This window comes from Hyla sarda, chromosome 7, assembly GCF_029499605.1.
Source record: "Hyla sarda isolate aHylSar1 chromosome 7, aHylSar1.hap1, whole genome shotgun sequence".
Taxonomy (NCBI): Eukaryota; Metazoa; Chordata; class Amphibia; order Anura; family Hylidae; genus Hyla; species Hyla sarda.
The window spans coordinates 203,902,738-203,919,326 of record NC_079195.1 but is presented as its reverse complement, the minus strand read 5'-3'; the positions used below and the strand labels follow the sequence as shown (position 1 = coordinate 203,919,326).

At 42.1% G+C, this 16,589-nt stretch overlaps 1 protein-coding gene across 1 annotated transcript in view; it reads right to left on the bottom strand.

Annotated features, from left to right (window-relative positions):
• Positions 1 to 16,589, bottom strand: part of FAF1 (Fas associated factor 1) — a 295,823-nt gene that overhangs the window by 222,869 nt on the left and 56,365 nt on the right. The window contains exons 4-5 of the mRNA XM_056532377.1: positions 14,387 to 14,607; positions 9,337 to 9,428 (exon numbers count right to left, since the gene is read on the bottom strand). Of these exons, the coding sequence (XP_056388352.1) occupies positions 9,337 to 9,428; positions 14,387 to 14,607 (313 nt within the window). The remainder of the gene's footprint in view (positions 1 to 9,336; positions 9,429 to 14,386; positions 14,608 to 16,589) is intronic.

Below are 16,589 nucleotides of genomic sequence, written 5' to 3'. Positions count from 1 at the left end.
CATTAAAAGGGGTTCTCCAGCTGCAGTTACCAGTCGTGGCGACAATATCATGTACAAAGCCAAGGGTTCTGGCTCCTTTCACACTGTACATCCGGCTGTGGTGGTTGCGCTAGACAGCTGATCAGCGTGAGTGCTGGGTATGGGCATCCTGCCAATCAGATATCGATGGCCAATCCTGACAATAGGCATTCAATATTAGAGTTGGAGCACCCCTTTAAGGGTAGGGTCACATGTTGCATTTTGCTGCTGTGCATTTTGAAGTCAATAGGTAGCAAAATCAGCTGCATATTTTGTTACCTACTTACTTCAATGGGTAGGAAAATATGCAGCTGCAAATACGACAAGTGTGACCCTACCCTTAATGTAACTTAGTATTAAAGACATAAAATCAACCTCGGTAAATAATTTTTTTTTCCTCCATTACCGTTAAAGGAGTAGTCCAGTGTAGAACAACTTATCCCTCATCCTAAGGATAAGGGATAAGTTTCAGATCGCGGGGGAGAGTCCCCCGGCTCGCTGGCAAGAGCGAGCATGCCGATCACCGCACGAAGCGCTGGGCGAAACGCCCCCTCTATATAGTGGTATGGAAGAGCCGGAGCACTGCCTTCGCCAATCTCTGGCACTGCCATGGCGTTTTGTTGAGGGGGCATGTTGGCCGCCGCTTTGTACAGTGGTCGGCACGCGCTCTCTGGCCAGCGAGCCGGGGCCCCGTACGAGGGATTGCAAGGGGGACCCCCAGCGGCCGGACCCCGTGATCTGAAACGTGTCCCCTATCCTTAGTATAGGGGATAAGTTGTTCTACACTGGACTACTCCTTTAATGGCTGTTGTACGATTTCTATATATTTCGGTTCTTGTATAGTCCGATTCTTTTTGAAACATTAATAAATACATTTTGAACCAGAAAGACATAAAATCATGAAATTCAAGTCGTTCTAAAGATAAAAAAGTTTCATATTAGATTATGACAGAAATTACCTGTTTGGGCCCCACACACACACATCACATTTTGCCAAAATTTTGCCCATTACATTTTGATAACCTGTCACACAAAAAGGTATACAGACATTTACTATGGTGTACTCCTGGCAGGCCCATTGCATTTAATGGACTGAACCAAGTCTACTAGGTTCTATAGTCTGTACAAAACTGCAATCTGTCATCTGCTACCCTTCTAAATCGGTCATGTAGCCCCGCCACTAATTTTAATACACCGAACAAAGTTTGAAGGAGTACTCCAGTGAAATAAAACGTATCCACTCTCAAAGGGACAGGGGACTAGTTCTAGATCGCAGGGGGTCCGGCCACTTGGACCCATCCCCCACGATTTCCTGCACGGCGCCCTGGCAGACTGCAGCAAAGGGGCGTGTCGACCCCCGCCAAAAGCTGCAGCCAACAAACCCCCTCCATGTATCTCTATGGGATATATGGAGGTGTGTCAGCCGCCGCTTTGTGCTGGGGTCGGCACGCCCTCTTCCTGTGGACTGCCAGGGGGTCGTGCAGGAGATCGCGGGTTAGGGGATTCAGCCGAATCCCCGCGATCTATAACTTATCCCCTTTGGATTGGGAATCCGTTTTATTTCACTACAGTACTACTTTAAAAGAGACTACTTTTGTCTTATTTCTTTATGTATATTGCATACATTTACAGTGCAGAATTTCTGAGCAGAATCGGGCAGAAAAAGTCCGCTCGGTAATTTAGTTCCAGCAAACTAGTATTGCTCAATGGGATTCAACTGCACCGTGCAAACTGCAGAATTCCCACGCGTAAACATCGGCCGCAGAAATCCAAATTCCGGACTCTAAAGAAAGAATGAACAGGTCACTTCTTCCTGCAGAATCTGCTTGAAATGCGTTGCTGTCTATGGAGACAGCGTAATTCTGAGTGGTCCTAGTGCCGGCACCTGTGAAATGCTCAGTTTACTCATAGACCTCACGGCTGCTCCTCTGCCTAGCAGAGGAGCAGCCACGATGTCTGTGAGTGAAAACTGCCCATGCGCAGTTTTACTACAGTCGCACAGATCCCTGTGTGTGCGCTCGTAGCTGCAGATTTCTGCTAGGAGTGGGCAGGGCAGGGGGCTCACTCTACAGGCGGTCATCACGGGATCCGCAGCGTACGCTGCGGATCCCGTGATGACCGTCTGTAGAGTGAGGGATCTGCACGACTGTAGTAAAACTGTGTGTGACCCTACCCTTAGATTCGGTCTACTAAATGGGCCTGCCAGGACTAAATCTCAGTATGAAATACTTTTCACAACGTTTAGTTTAGGAATAGAATGCCAGAGAATGCTGGGTAATCAGCCCCACAATGGCCAATATTTCAGTACTGAGAAAACGCAAAGGGTCCCTTATAATAAAGGAGGTCATACAAGATTATTACAGATTATGGACTTTAATTTCAGGTATTTAAATCCTTTACAGCAGTGGTCTATAAACAGTGGACCCCGAGTTGTTGCGAGACGGCAACGTCCAGCAATATGTTAAACGTATAGAGATGCTATTTACAGCGCATATTAAAGGGATACTGCGGTGAAAAGCTAAAAACTGGTGCCAAAAAGTTTAACAGATTTGTAAATTACTTCTATTTAAAAATCTTAACCCTTCCAGTACTTATCAGCTGCATTATACTATAGAGGAAGTTCTTTATTGTTTTATTTTTTTTTCTTCTTTTCTGTCTGACCACAGTGCTCTCTGCTGACACCTCTGTCTGTATCAGGAACTGTCCAGTACCCCTTTAAAATCGAAACCAAAGACTTTCCTCACATCTAGACCTGTTCCCTACTCTGAAATGACAAGGGACAAGTACCCCAAAACTGCTATCCCCCAGCATGGCTTATCTCTCTGATCATGTTGCAATTGCTAGATAAAGTGTTGGAACTTGACATACCAAGAAGCTACTTCCTATAAGTGGAACAATCTGAATAAAGGGATAATTTGCATACTTTTTTTTCCCCCCATGTAGCACTGCTAGGGATCCACATATAGCTGGCTCTCCGCAATGAGAAAAAGTTGTTCCCCAGAGTTGTTGAAAATAAAAATCAAACCATGGATCCATTTGCATTATTAAAGTTAAAAAAAAGAAAAACGAGCGCAGGACGCACATGTATGGGACTCTGAGAGCGACCCCAGTACTAGGTCAGGGCCTCCGCTCATGCATTTTGTATTCAAGGGCCTTTCCCCGATGAGCGTTTTTCTTTCTTTTGGTAATTTAAGACCTGTTCAGGCTGAGAAGAGAAGCCTTCAGGAACAGCATGTATCTTACCAGAGAACAGCGCCTTTATTCACTAGCCTGGTGCTATTTAAAGACCCAACCTTCCAAAAATAGTCCGACTGTCCGATCAAATGATAGGCCGGCACACTGAGCCTCTGTTCCTCTGCACGCACTGAAATGCCACTAAACTTGGGCTAGTGTTAAAAGAGATTATTAACCAATTCGTGGCAAAAGGAGATGAAGCCGGACAGAACACCCAGTAAAATAAAGTATTCTGATAACACTTAATAAGGGTAGGATCAAACATAAGGCATACGCGGCCAATTTCATGCTGCGAGAAATCCGTCAGGCAGCAGGATATACGCTGCACACTTTGTTATGAGCAGACACACATGGCCTTCCCACCGCAGCCCTGTGTGTGCAGTAAGGTTTGGAGGCGGGCCTGCAAGGCACAGTCACGTCGGTGCGCCTCTATACCTTACTGCACACACAGGGTTGTGGCAGGGAAGCCCTGTGTGTCTGCTCATAGTACGTTGAGCAGCGTATTTCCCGCTGCCTGTCGGATTTCTCGCAGCATGAAATACGCTGCTTATATGGTACAGTCATGGCTGTAAATGTTCAATTACTAAACCAGAGTTTCACTGAAGAAATAAAAGCGCACACCACCAATATTATATAGCCAAAATACAAAAATATTTTATTGAAATATGTCAAGACAAAAGCACATATACACGGACATTTAAAACCAGTTAAAACAGCTCAAAAGAGCCTAGCACAACCCTGGGGAAGGGCCATGACCCCCCCCCCCCCCCCCCCCCCCAAATTGATGAAGCCCGCAGAGCAGAAATCTGCTGAATAATACGATATACAAGTTATATAATGGCCAGAAAAAGTGCGGCTCCTCATGTACACAAAGGGCAGAACATCCTGAAAAGTTGCCAGGTACATTTTAAGTGAATGGGGCAGGCAGCAGTTCGCTGCACATTTGGGGAGAGAGGGAGGGGGGGGGGTTCAACTATGAAGGACAGTAATATTTTCCTGTAAAACCTTTTGTCCTGTCATCATATGGACAAGCTACCTAAACATAGTACAGACAAATTTCCCATCTTCACAGGGGTGGTATGCCCTAATAGCAATTACTTCTTTTAGCAGGATAATGCCCTGGCCATACGTGTTTGAGGAACATAACATCATGGTGTCTACTTTGCCTCCAATTTCCCCAGATCTCAATCCGATTGATCATCTGTGGGATATGCTGGAAAAAAAGAATCTGATCCATGATAGCTGCACCTCACAACTGGAAGGACATAAATGCTTCTGCCTCCATCTTTGTGTCAGATACAGCAAGACCCCCTTACATGTCATGTGGAGTCCATGCCTTGGTGGGTCAGAGCTATTTACAGGGAACAAGGGGGATCTACACAATATTAGGCAAGTGGTTTTTAAAGGGGTATTCCAGGTGTTTTTTTTTTTTGTTTTTTTTTATTAACTATGCTACAATGGCTGTAAAGTTAGTATAGTTTATAATATATTGTCTGTAACTGTGTGTGTGACTATGATCTCACAATTCTTATGTGATTTGTGCCCCAATATTTATTTTTAACAGCATACAAAATTACTGTTGTCTCAGGTTTTACCAGGTTGCAGTGCGGACGAGACCTGACATCACTAGTCAGGTGATGACTGCTGCTTCAATGGGTAGAGCAACCGCTGGGTGGGAGAGAGAGATCATTCTGCAACTAATTGTATTTTTTCTAGAAGCACCCTTGTTAGAAAACACTGGTCTTTTGAATTGAATGTAGCTCATTTGTGTTTCAATGGGTGGGGTGGCTGATGTTTGGGAGGGAGAAAAGTGACCTTACACTTACAAACAAGGGACTATGGGATTTGTAGTAAAAGAAGGAAACTCCAACAGGAAATAGCCAGTTAACAAAAAGGTAGCCACAACGTTATGGTAATCTCACAACATAGCCATTTAGCCTCAAGACAAGCACATATCCTTCCTAAGCATGTCCATTACTGTCTGGTAGGAACGTACTAAAGTCACTTTATGGTGGATAATCCCTTTAATGTTACTAAGCTGAACAACATTCAATTAATGCGGTAAACAAACTTTTCAGGATTGTTGGGGACCGGCACTGGTTAGCGATTCATCAAATCCTAAAGCTCCCTTCAGAGACTATAAAGTGTAGTGCAGAAAATGAAACAGCAAGTCAATGTAGAGCTGGGCGGTATGACCAAATGTGTGTATCACCGTATTTTTGTAACTTGTGGCGGTTCCACGGTATGCAACTGAATTTCTCCCCCCCCCCCCAATCATGTGCCCCTCGAGCACTGTTCTGCCCCCCCCCCCCCCAAATTAATTATCAGCCCAGCGCTGCGCTGTCCCCATCAGGGAACTACTCACATGTCACCTGCAAGCACTGGCCTCCTGGTCCTCCTGTTTGTTGCCGGCCGCCTGCGCTGGAACTCTATACCGTACGCTGTATCCCTATGCCCAGGCTGCAAAAGATAAACCGGCTTCTTACATGACAGTGGGCTCAACATATCACCAGTCGAGGCAGAACATCGCAGCGGCAGGTGATAGGCTGACGGCTCTCCAAAGTTCCCGTCCCCAGGAACCAGGTCCGGACCGACGGAGGGGGGGGGGGGATGGAGGGAGAACGTAGGAAGGTGCGTTAAAGTTGATTTTGTTTATCTTTCACAGCCCGTGCATAGGGATACAGCATACAGTTAAGAGTTCCAGCGCCGGCGGCCCGCAACAAACAGGAGGACAAGGAGGGCAGCGCTAGCGGGTGACGCGAGTAGTTCCCCGATGGGGACAGCGCAGCGCTGGGCTGATAATTTGGGGGGGGGGGGGAGAAGCAGAACAACGCTCGCGGGTCACATATGATTAGTTCCCCGATGTGGGGACAGCGCAGCGCTGGGTTGACAATTCATTGATTCCCAAGGGGGAGGGGTCCAACCGGTATTGCGGTATGGGAAAAATTCATATTGTGCAGCACAAAAATTTCGGTATGTACCGGTATACCGCCCAGCACTAAGTCAATGGGGGATATTTTTCAAAGTTGTCTATTTCCTGCATCAATATAGACCAAACTACAGAGCGTAAGGCCGGTCTATTGTGCACCTAATTTATCAAAAGTCGCACGGCTCTTGATAAATACTGCGCACTGAGTTCAGGTTCTATGCTTTAGACTGTATTTAAACCTGCTCCAGTATGGTCTGACATTTCGGCGTAACTTCAGCCGATGCGACTTGTCGCTGAAAAGTCGCTTTTGATAAATTCAGCACCTATGCATTTTCCAATGCATTTCCGTCTAAAATAGACTTGCATGCATCATGTTCTAAAAATCCTCTAGAGCAAAAGTCGCAAAAAAGTCGCACATATTTAGATTGCGACTTTCTGTGCGACAAATTTAGACATGAAAAAACTGACGGGACAGCGTAAACGGCGACCTGATGACGACGAAGGACAGCGCCGGCCATGCAGCAGAGCATGAAGAGGAGCACACGGGGCACAATAAACGTCTGACCGGTGGCAGCTGAAGCAGTCTGCGCTGCCTGATAGCCGTTTATGCGATGGACCGGACATACAAAAGCATCGTATGTTGATGCTGCGTCTTGAACATACAATGGCCTCTGAGAGGCCATCGTATGTTGAAATGATCGTATGTCGGGTCCATCGTAGGTCGGGGGATCACTGTATATCAGTGCATAACCTTGGATACCATGACACATATACAAGTAATACCATACATGACTTGTACACAAAGGGCATTTTAATTGCCCACTTTTATTTATTTATTTTTTAAGGAGTTCTCTCATGAAGTCAATATGACCTATAAGCAGAAAGAAAGAATTTGGTTCGGACAAAGGATAAAATAAAGATTTATTACAGTCAACGCAATTCGGTCTAACTATGGTTCGCTGAACACCAAAATTTTTTATTTTTTTTTATTAACTGGTGCCAGAACGTTAAACAGATTTATAAATTACTTCCATAACTTATCAGCAGCTGTATGCTCCACAGGAAGTTGTGTAGTTCTTTCCAGTCTGACCACAGTGCTCTCTGTTGACTAGTGTTGAGCGCGAATATTGGAAATGCGAATTTTTACCGTGAATATTGGCACTTCGCGAATATTTAGAATAGTGATATATATTCGTAATGACGAAAATTCCTTTTTTATTTTCACGTAAATTTTTTAATGCAAATTTATGCGAATATCGGCCCTTCCAGGCTGGACACTGAAGGATATAATTTCGTCCATATATTCACAAAATATCGCAAATTCGAATATGGGCCCTGCCGCTCATCACTACTGCTGACACCTATGTCTGCCTCAGGAACTGTCAAGAGCAGTAGCAAATCCCCACAGCAAACCTCTCCTGCTCTTGACAGTTCCTGACACGGACAAAGATGTAGCAGAGAGCACCACGGTCGGACAGAAAAGAGATTGAACCCCTTCCCAACCCATGACATACATGTACGTCATGACCGGGAAGGTTTTCCTGACCTATGACGTACATGTACGTCATGCAGATACTGGCCGTTACTTGCGGTATCCTGCCGCGCCAGGTAAGATGGTGGCTATCACTAATAGCCAGCCATCTTGCCTCGGGACCTAGGGGGGTTTCGTTGACCCCTAAACCCCCCCGCAATTTCTTCTATCAGCTAGTCAAATCTGACTAGCCGATGGCAGCTTTTAGCAATGAAAATCCTGAGCAGAGCGGTGTGTGTGCCCCAATCATGGGGATCGGGACACACACACTGCTCTGCTAAGTGTCCCCAGTGACCCTTACCAGTCCTAAGCTCCTGCCGCTGTGCCCCCCTTGCATGTTTCACTTCCGGGTAAAGCGCAGTGCAGTGATTTTTTATTTTTTCCATTATAGGGCACGTTCACACGCGGTGTGAGCTTACCATTAGTGTGAATGGGTCTCCGAAAGACCCATCACACTGTGGAATTTGAGCGTCGAACAATTCCGCTGAAATTGTTCCGCGCAAAAAAAGAACATGTTCATTCTTTGCGCGGAAGTCCGTGAGTACTGCATAGCCGTCAATGGTGACGGCGCAGTGCCGCGTGGTCCTACCGCCACGGTCGGCTGCCAGGCTGAATCTCCACTCGTGGAATTCTGCGAGCGGAGATTCCGTTCAAACCCCGTAGTGTGAACATACCATAAAAATGAGCTGTTAGTTGTACTACAGCTCCCCCTAGTGTCCTAAACCTGCTACTGCATCTTTTGTGCTTGGCAGGGCAGAGACATATATATAAAATTTATATAAGAATTCTGAATATATATATATGTGTGTATGTGTATATATATATATATATATATACACACATACATACACACACACACATAAGCTGTATATACACACTCACACACATTCTGAATTCAATTGGTCCCTAAAAAAAAAATTTATTTTGCACTTTTGTAGAAAATTAGAAAAAATACTGATAAAATTATAAGCCTTCTAACGTCCTAAAAAAGTAATAGAATGTTTAATAAATTATGCCAGGATAAAGTAGACATGCTGTGGATGTGAATTAATAACTAAAATTTATTTGGCATGACTATATTACAATTAGAGAATTTCAAATATAGAAAAATGCTAATTAATGAAATTTTTTACAATATTTTGAAGTTTTTCACAAAAATCGCTTCATGTATCAACAAAAAATTGCCTCTAATATAAAGTACAATATGTCTTGAAAAAATATCTGAATCACTTTACACGGTAATAACTTTGGATTGCTTTTACCTGGCAAAGAGACACGTCAGATTTAAAAAAATAAAGTCATAAAGGCTAAAACTAGCTGGGTCATGAAGGGGTTAAAAAGAAAAGAAGAACTTAGAAGTAAATTTACAAATCTGTTTAACTTTCTGGCACCAGTAGATTAAAAAAATAAAAAAAATAGTTTTTTTACCGGAGTACCCCTTTAAAGAGGGATACAGAACTAAATTGTTCGGCTCATTGCCGCAGGTGTAAGACTTTTTTTTTTTGTTATTTTGGGGATTTTTTTTTTTTTTTTTTTTTTTACAGGTCCAGGTACTTTAGGCGCAAAAATGAAATTTCTAAACAAAAAGAAGGTAAAAAGTACTCCATATGCAGATTATACTCACACTGTCCTCCACATCTCCACATTTCCAGCCCTTTAATAGCATTTTGGATGGAGGAACTAGAAGGTCATTTTCTAAGATTTGTTTTATATCCCCTGGAAACACAGAAATATATTAAACATTAAAATAGACACTAAATACTAAATGGACAAATTAATACAGAAATGTAAAGTCGTACAAAATTGAAAGGCAGTGTATAGGAAATAGAAAAGAATCCAAATTGTAATGTGTAAAGCAACATATATGTATTAGGAGGATGAAATACTGAGGGATCAAGTTTTAAGATAGATGAAACTTCACACATTACCCCTTGAAATAAGTGGCCTCTCCAGGTAGTCCATGCACTGGTTCTTCCAAAGGCAGCATCTCTCAACTGAGGCTAATAAAGGCGGGCTATGGGGACATGTGATCAAGGGTGGTCTTAAAGGGGTACTCCACTGGAAAACATTTTTTTTATTTTCCACCGGAGTACCCCTTTTAAAAATTAAAGAAACAATCGGATTGGTTATTATGGGCAACTGAACCATTGTTCTTCTGCATAAGGCTTGATAAATCTCCCTCTAAGACTGCATTCACACCTCGTTTTTTACATACGGGTGCCGGATCCGGCTGGGGGAGGGGAAAACCGGGCGCTCCCGTACCCCAGCCGGATCAGCCCGTGACTCCATTTACTTTAATGAGCCGACCAGAGTCATACGGTGACTCCGGTCGGCTCGGTTTTGACCTGTATTTTGGGTCAATAAAATAAAAATGATACCCATGACTACATACTTTTCTATTACTGTTGCACTTAAAAAAAATTAGCATGTTTAAAATCCCCCTATTTTGAAGATCTATAACTTTTTCATTTTTCCGTATAAGCAGCGGTATGAGGGCTCAATTTTTGCACTGCGATCTGTACTTTTTATTGATACCATATTTGCTTATATAAAACTTTTAATACATTTTTATGAATTTATTTTTTAATAAAATGTTATAAAAAAAATTAATAAAAAAAGCAGCGATTTTGGACTTTATATTTTTTTTATTTTTTCACGTTCTCGCCGTTCACCGTACGGTATCATTAACATTGTATTTTAATAGTTCGGATATTAACGTGCTGCGGGCGATCCGATCTTCCATTTTAGTGACCGCACTGTTGCAGAGGCAGTGATCTGTATTGATCACGGCATCTGAGAGGTTAATAGCGGACATCCGTGCGATCGAGGATGTCGGCCATTACCGGCGGGTCCCTGGCTGCCATTAGCAGCCGGGACCTGCCGCGCATGACCCGAGCATTACTCCGATGCTTGCGGTTATGTTTAGGACGTAAATGTGCATCCTGGTGCGTTAAGTACCACCTCACCAGGACGTGCATTTATGTCCTGCGGCGTTTAAGGGGTTAAAAGGGTACTCCGGTGGAGATTTTATTATTATTATTATTATTTTTTTTTATCAACTGGTGCCCGAAAGTTAAACAGATTTGTAAATTACTTCTATTATAAAATCTTAATCCTTCCAGTACTTACCAGCTGCTGTCTTTTTGAATTTATTTTCTGTCGGACCACAGTGCTCTCTCCTGACACCTCTGTACATGTCAGGAACTGTCCAGAGCTGGAGAGGTTTTCGAAGGGGATTTGCTCCTGCTCTGGACAGTTCCTAAAATGGACAGAGGTGTCAGCAGAGAGCACTGTGGTCAGGCAGAAAGGAAATTCAAAAAGAAAAGAACTTCCTGTGGATCATACGGCAGCTGATAAGTCATGGAAGGATTAAAATTTTGTAATTTACAAATCTGTTTAACTTTCTGGCACCAGTTGATAAAAAAAAAAAAATGTTTTCCAATAGCAGATTTCTTCCAAAAAGAGCACCAAGCCTGTCCTCAGATTGAGTGTGAACAGTCATGGCACTGTTTTTGGAGGAAATTGGCTCTGTTTTTCTAATCTTGCACAACCCCTCAAAGTCGGTGTCTCATGCAGACAATCTTAGGCCATATACCACTGTTTCCCAACCAGGGTGCCTCCAGCTGTTGCAAAACTACAACTCCCAGCATGCCCGGACAGCCTTCGGCTGTCCGGGCATGATGGGAGTTGTAGTTTTGCAACAGCTGGAGGCACCCTGGTTGGGAAAAACTGCCATATACCCTATAATGGTAGGAACACACATTGCCGATACGTCGCATATTTTCTGCAGCAGAAAATATGCCAAAGGCAGAAGAGGGTACAGGGAAGTATAACATAGTCCTTTACATGCTGGCTGTCCATACATGCCGGGATTTGTAGTTTTGCAACATCTGGAGGGCCACAGTTTGGAGACCACTGCTCTGAAAGATAACTTGACTCCTTTTTTTCACAATAAAGAATTATACCTCAATGATATTTTATGGGGAAGGACATCTTTAAATAGACACTTAGTGAATTCTACCAAAGAAGCAGAATGTATGAAAGTAAAAAAATAAAAAAATTAAAAATAAATAAATTTCTCCATCCGAATCTATAAACAAACTAAAAAAAAAAAAAAAAAAGTTAAAACTTTTTTTATTATCGAATATGAAATTCATGAAAACTTAGCCCGGACTGCTGCTTGTGTCATTATTTTGATAAAGGTCAACTCTGTATCGGTCAAAGCAAAATGAACGGAAAATTTTATTTCACATTAAAGAAGAAAAACCCTTTTATCTTGCAGACACACTAAGTGCTTTTTTATGATGTCCCAATGCAAACAGGAAGGAAACCTGCACCGTGCCAATTACTGTTAAAAATTAAACAAAAAAATAACTTTCTTTCAAGAAATGCCAGCTAGATGTGAGGCAAAAAAAATAGGTTTTCCTTCCCATCCGGAGCCGCTTCTGCCTGGCTGGGGACTTGGCCATGTAAATGGAGAGACTGCTGCATGACCAGGTTTGTGTCCAGTTCTCTGCTCCACCATACAAAGTAATAAGATATAGCAAGAAACACCGAGCTATACAACATATATATATACACATATATATATATCTCTATATATCTCTATATATCTCTATATATCATATATATATCATATATATATATATATATATATATATATATATATATATATATATATATACATATATACCCCTTTCACATTACCGTTGTCACTTCGTAGTGCGACGGCCGCCGGGAAAAATATTACAGCTTGCGCCTTCTTTTTCTCCCGCTACTCCTGCTGAGAAACAGCGGTGTCCGATGGACCACATTGACTATAATGGAGTCCATCAGGACCCGCTGTTGCCCATTGCGCCCCATCTAAATGGTGGCCATCAAACAAAAAATACAAAAAACAGAGAGGGCGCGAGGCCGACAGGGCGCGAGGCCGACAGGGCGCGAGGCCGACAGGGCGCGAGGCCGACAGGGCGCGAGGCCGACAGGGCGCGAGGCCGACAGGGCGCGAGGCCGACAGGGCGCGAGGCCGACAGGCCGACAGGGCGCCATACACATACAGTGGGGCAAAAAAGTATTTAGTCAGCCACCAATTGTGCAAGTTTTCCCACGTAAAAAGATGAGAGAGGCTGTAATTTTTATCATAGGTATACCTCAACTATAAGAGACATAATGAGAAAAAAAATCCATCAAATCACACTGTCTGATTCTTAAAGAATTTATTTGCAAATTATGGTGGAAAATAAGTATTTGGTCAATAAAAAAAAAGTTCATCTCAATACTTTGTTATATACCCTTTGTTGGCATTGACAGAAGTCAAACATTTCTGTAAGTCTTCACAAGGTTTTCACACACTGTTGCTGGTATTTTGGCCCATTCCTCCATGCAGATCTCCTCTAGAACAGTGATGTTTTGGGGCTGTCGCTGGGCAACACGGACTTTCAACTCCCTCCAAAGGTTTTCTATGGGGTTGAGATCTGGAGACTGGCTAGGCCACTCCAGGACCTTGAAATGCTTCTTATGAAGCCACTCCTTTGTTGCCCGGGCGGTGTGTTTGGGATCATTGTCATGCTGAAAGACCCAGCCATGTTTCATCTTCAACGCCCTTGCTGATGGAAGGAGGTTTTCACTCAAAATCTCATGATACATGGCCCCATTTTTTCTTTCCTTTACATGGATCAGCCGCCCTGGTCCCTTAGCAGAAAAAAAGCCCCAAAGCATGATGTTTCCTACATAGTAGGTATGGTGTTCTTTGGATGCAACTCAGCATTCTTTCTCCTCCAAACACGAGTTTTTACCAAAAAGTTCTACTTTGGTTTCCTCTGACCATATGACATTCTCCCAATCCTCTTCTGGATCATCCAAATGCTCTCTAGCAAACTTCAGACAGGTCTGGACATGTATTGGCTTAAGCAGGGGGACACGTCTGGCATTGCATGATTTGAGTCCCTGGTGCCTAAGTGTGTTACTGATGGTAGCCTTTGTTACTTTGGTCCCAGCTCTCTGCAGGTCATTCAACCTCCGTGTGGTTCTGGGACTTTTGCTCACCGTTCTTGTGATCATTTTGACATCACGGCGTGAGATCTTGCGTGAAGTCCCAGATCGAGGGAGATTATCAGTGGTTTTGTAGGTCTTCCATTTTCTAATAATTGCTCCGACAGTTGATTTCTTCACACCAAGCTGCTTGCCTATTGCAGATTCAGTCTTCCCAGCCTGGTGCAAGTCTACAATTTTGTTTCTGGTGTCCTTCGACAGCTCTTTGGTCTTTGCCATAGTGGAGTTTGGAGTGAGGCTGTTTAAGGTTGTGGACAGGTGTCTATTATACTGATGAATTCAAACAGGAGCCATTAATACAGGTAACGAGTGGAGGACAGAGGAGACTTTTAAAGAAGAAGTTACAGATCTGGGAGAGCCAGAAATCAATCTTGTTTGTAGGTGACCAAATACTTATTTTCCACCATAATTAGCAAATAAATTCTTTAAAAATAAGACAGTGATTTTATGGATTTTTTCCTCATTATGTTTCTCATAATTGAAGTGTACCTATGATGAAAATTACAGGCCTCTCATCTTTTTAAGTGGGAGAACTTGCACAATTGGTGGCTGACTAAATACTTTTTTGCCCCACTGTATATAAAGAAAAATGTACAGATCAGAGTACAGGCCAGATATCTTACCAACAGTGCAGCTGTCTTCAAGAACTACATCCGCTGTTTTATCTCTATATTCCACTTTGAAATCCAACATACGGGGAAGAGGCTCCACAACCTGCCGGTTTGGAATTACTGGGCGAAAGGCTGATCCGGAGGATGAGGAAGAGGAAGCGATGGACACGGAGGGGTTAGGCATGGCGGCTGGACCAAAAACAGGATTCTGAATAGTGTCTGAGCTGTATTCACTGCAAATATAGAAAGAGATCATCAAAGAAATGCAGAGAGATACAGGCGACAACTCTTCATGAAATCACAATTTATAACAGAGGTACCCAAGGATGCCAGCTGTTTGTACACTGCAAATATTAAAGGGGTACTTTGCTGGAAAAAAAAATTTTTTTATTTTTTTTTATCAACTGGTGCTAGAAAGGTAAACAGATTTGTAAATTACTTCTATTTAAAAATCTTAACCCTTCCAGTACTTAGCTGCTGTATGGTCCACAGAGCAGGAGAGGTTTGCTATGGGGATTTGCTCCTGCTCTGGACAGTTCCTGACATGGACAGAGGTGTCGGCAGAGAGCACTGCGGTCAGACAAAGGAAATTAAAAGAGAAAAGAACTTTCTGTTGAGTATATAACAGCTGATAAAAAATCTTAACCCTTCCAGTACTTAATCAAGTAATTTACAAATCTGTTTAAACTTTCTGGTACGAGTTGATTAAAAAATAAAATAATAAAAATGTTTTCCAGTGGAGTATCCCTTTAAGTGCAGGTCGGCACTTATCAAAAGTATAAATAGGAAGGATCCCGGCACTCAAAGATTCTTGCAGGAAGAAATTTCTATTATAAAGGCATTAGATACAGCATATGGTGTGGATGCAGCATGCGTTCCGGCTAAAAGCCTTTCTCAACTGCATAATTAAACCTATAGCAAGGACATGGCTGAACCCCCAGTCATTCAGAACACATGACCCTGTCTAAAATGATGAGCTAAGGATTATACCCCACAATGCTACCTAGAAGGTCAACTGTAGGGGTGCGGCATAGAGAGAATGCAACCCACAGCACTTTACAGTCAGGAACAACAGAAGTATAAACCAGGCCACTGCGGGAAACAGAGACTTGCCCTGGGACAGTAAATGGGGCAATGAAGGGAGGGAGCACAAAATATTCTGTAGAAAGTCGAGGGGGGGGGGTGCACCAAGGAAGATTGGGGAAATATAAATAAAATATATATTATAAATATAAAAAAGTGGTATACAGGAAGATAACTAGTTGGCTTGTGTCTGAAGAGCACTGAGAAAACAACTATCTAAAAGGATCAGTGTAAATTTTATAATATATATATATATACACACACACACACACACATATATGTATATGTGGTAAGTATAGTATATAATGTATGTGTAGTGTGTATATATATATATATATATATATATATATATATATATATATAGTAAGAACAGTGTATATAAGGTATGTGCAGTATATCTAAGGTATGTGCAGTATATATATATATATATATATATATATATATATATATGGTATGCATAGTGTATATATAAGGTATGCATAGTGTATATAAGGTATGCATAGTATATATAAGGTATGCATAGTATAAGGTATGCGTAGTGTGTATATATATATATATATATATATATTATATATGGTATGTGTAGTATATATAAGGTATGTATAGTGTATATAAGGAGTATAGTGTGTATATATATATATATGTGGTATGTACTGTATAGTATATATAAGGTATGTAGTACATATAAGGTATGTACAGTATACATAAGGTATGTGCAGTATACATAAGGTATGTGCAGTATACATAAGGTATGTGCAGTATACATAAGGTATGTGCAGTATACATAAGGTATGTGCAGTATATATAAGGTATGTGCAGTATATATAAGGTATGTGCAGTATATATAAGGTATGTGCAGTGTATATAAGGTATGTGCAGTGTATATAAGGTATGTGCAGTATACATAAGGTATGTGTAGTATACATAAGGTGTGTGTAGTATACATAAGGTGTGTGTAGTATACATAAGGTGTGTGCAGTGTATATAAGGTGTGTGCAGTGTATATAAGGTATGTGCAGTATACATAAGGTATGTGTAGTATACATAAGGTGTGTGCAGTGTATATAAGGTGTGTGCAGTGTATATAAGGTATGTGCAGTATACATAAGGTATGTGTAGTATACATAAGGTA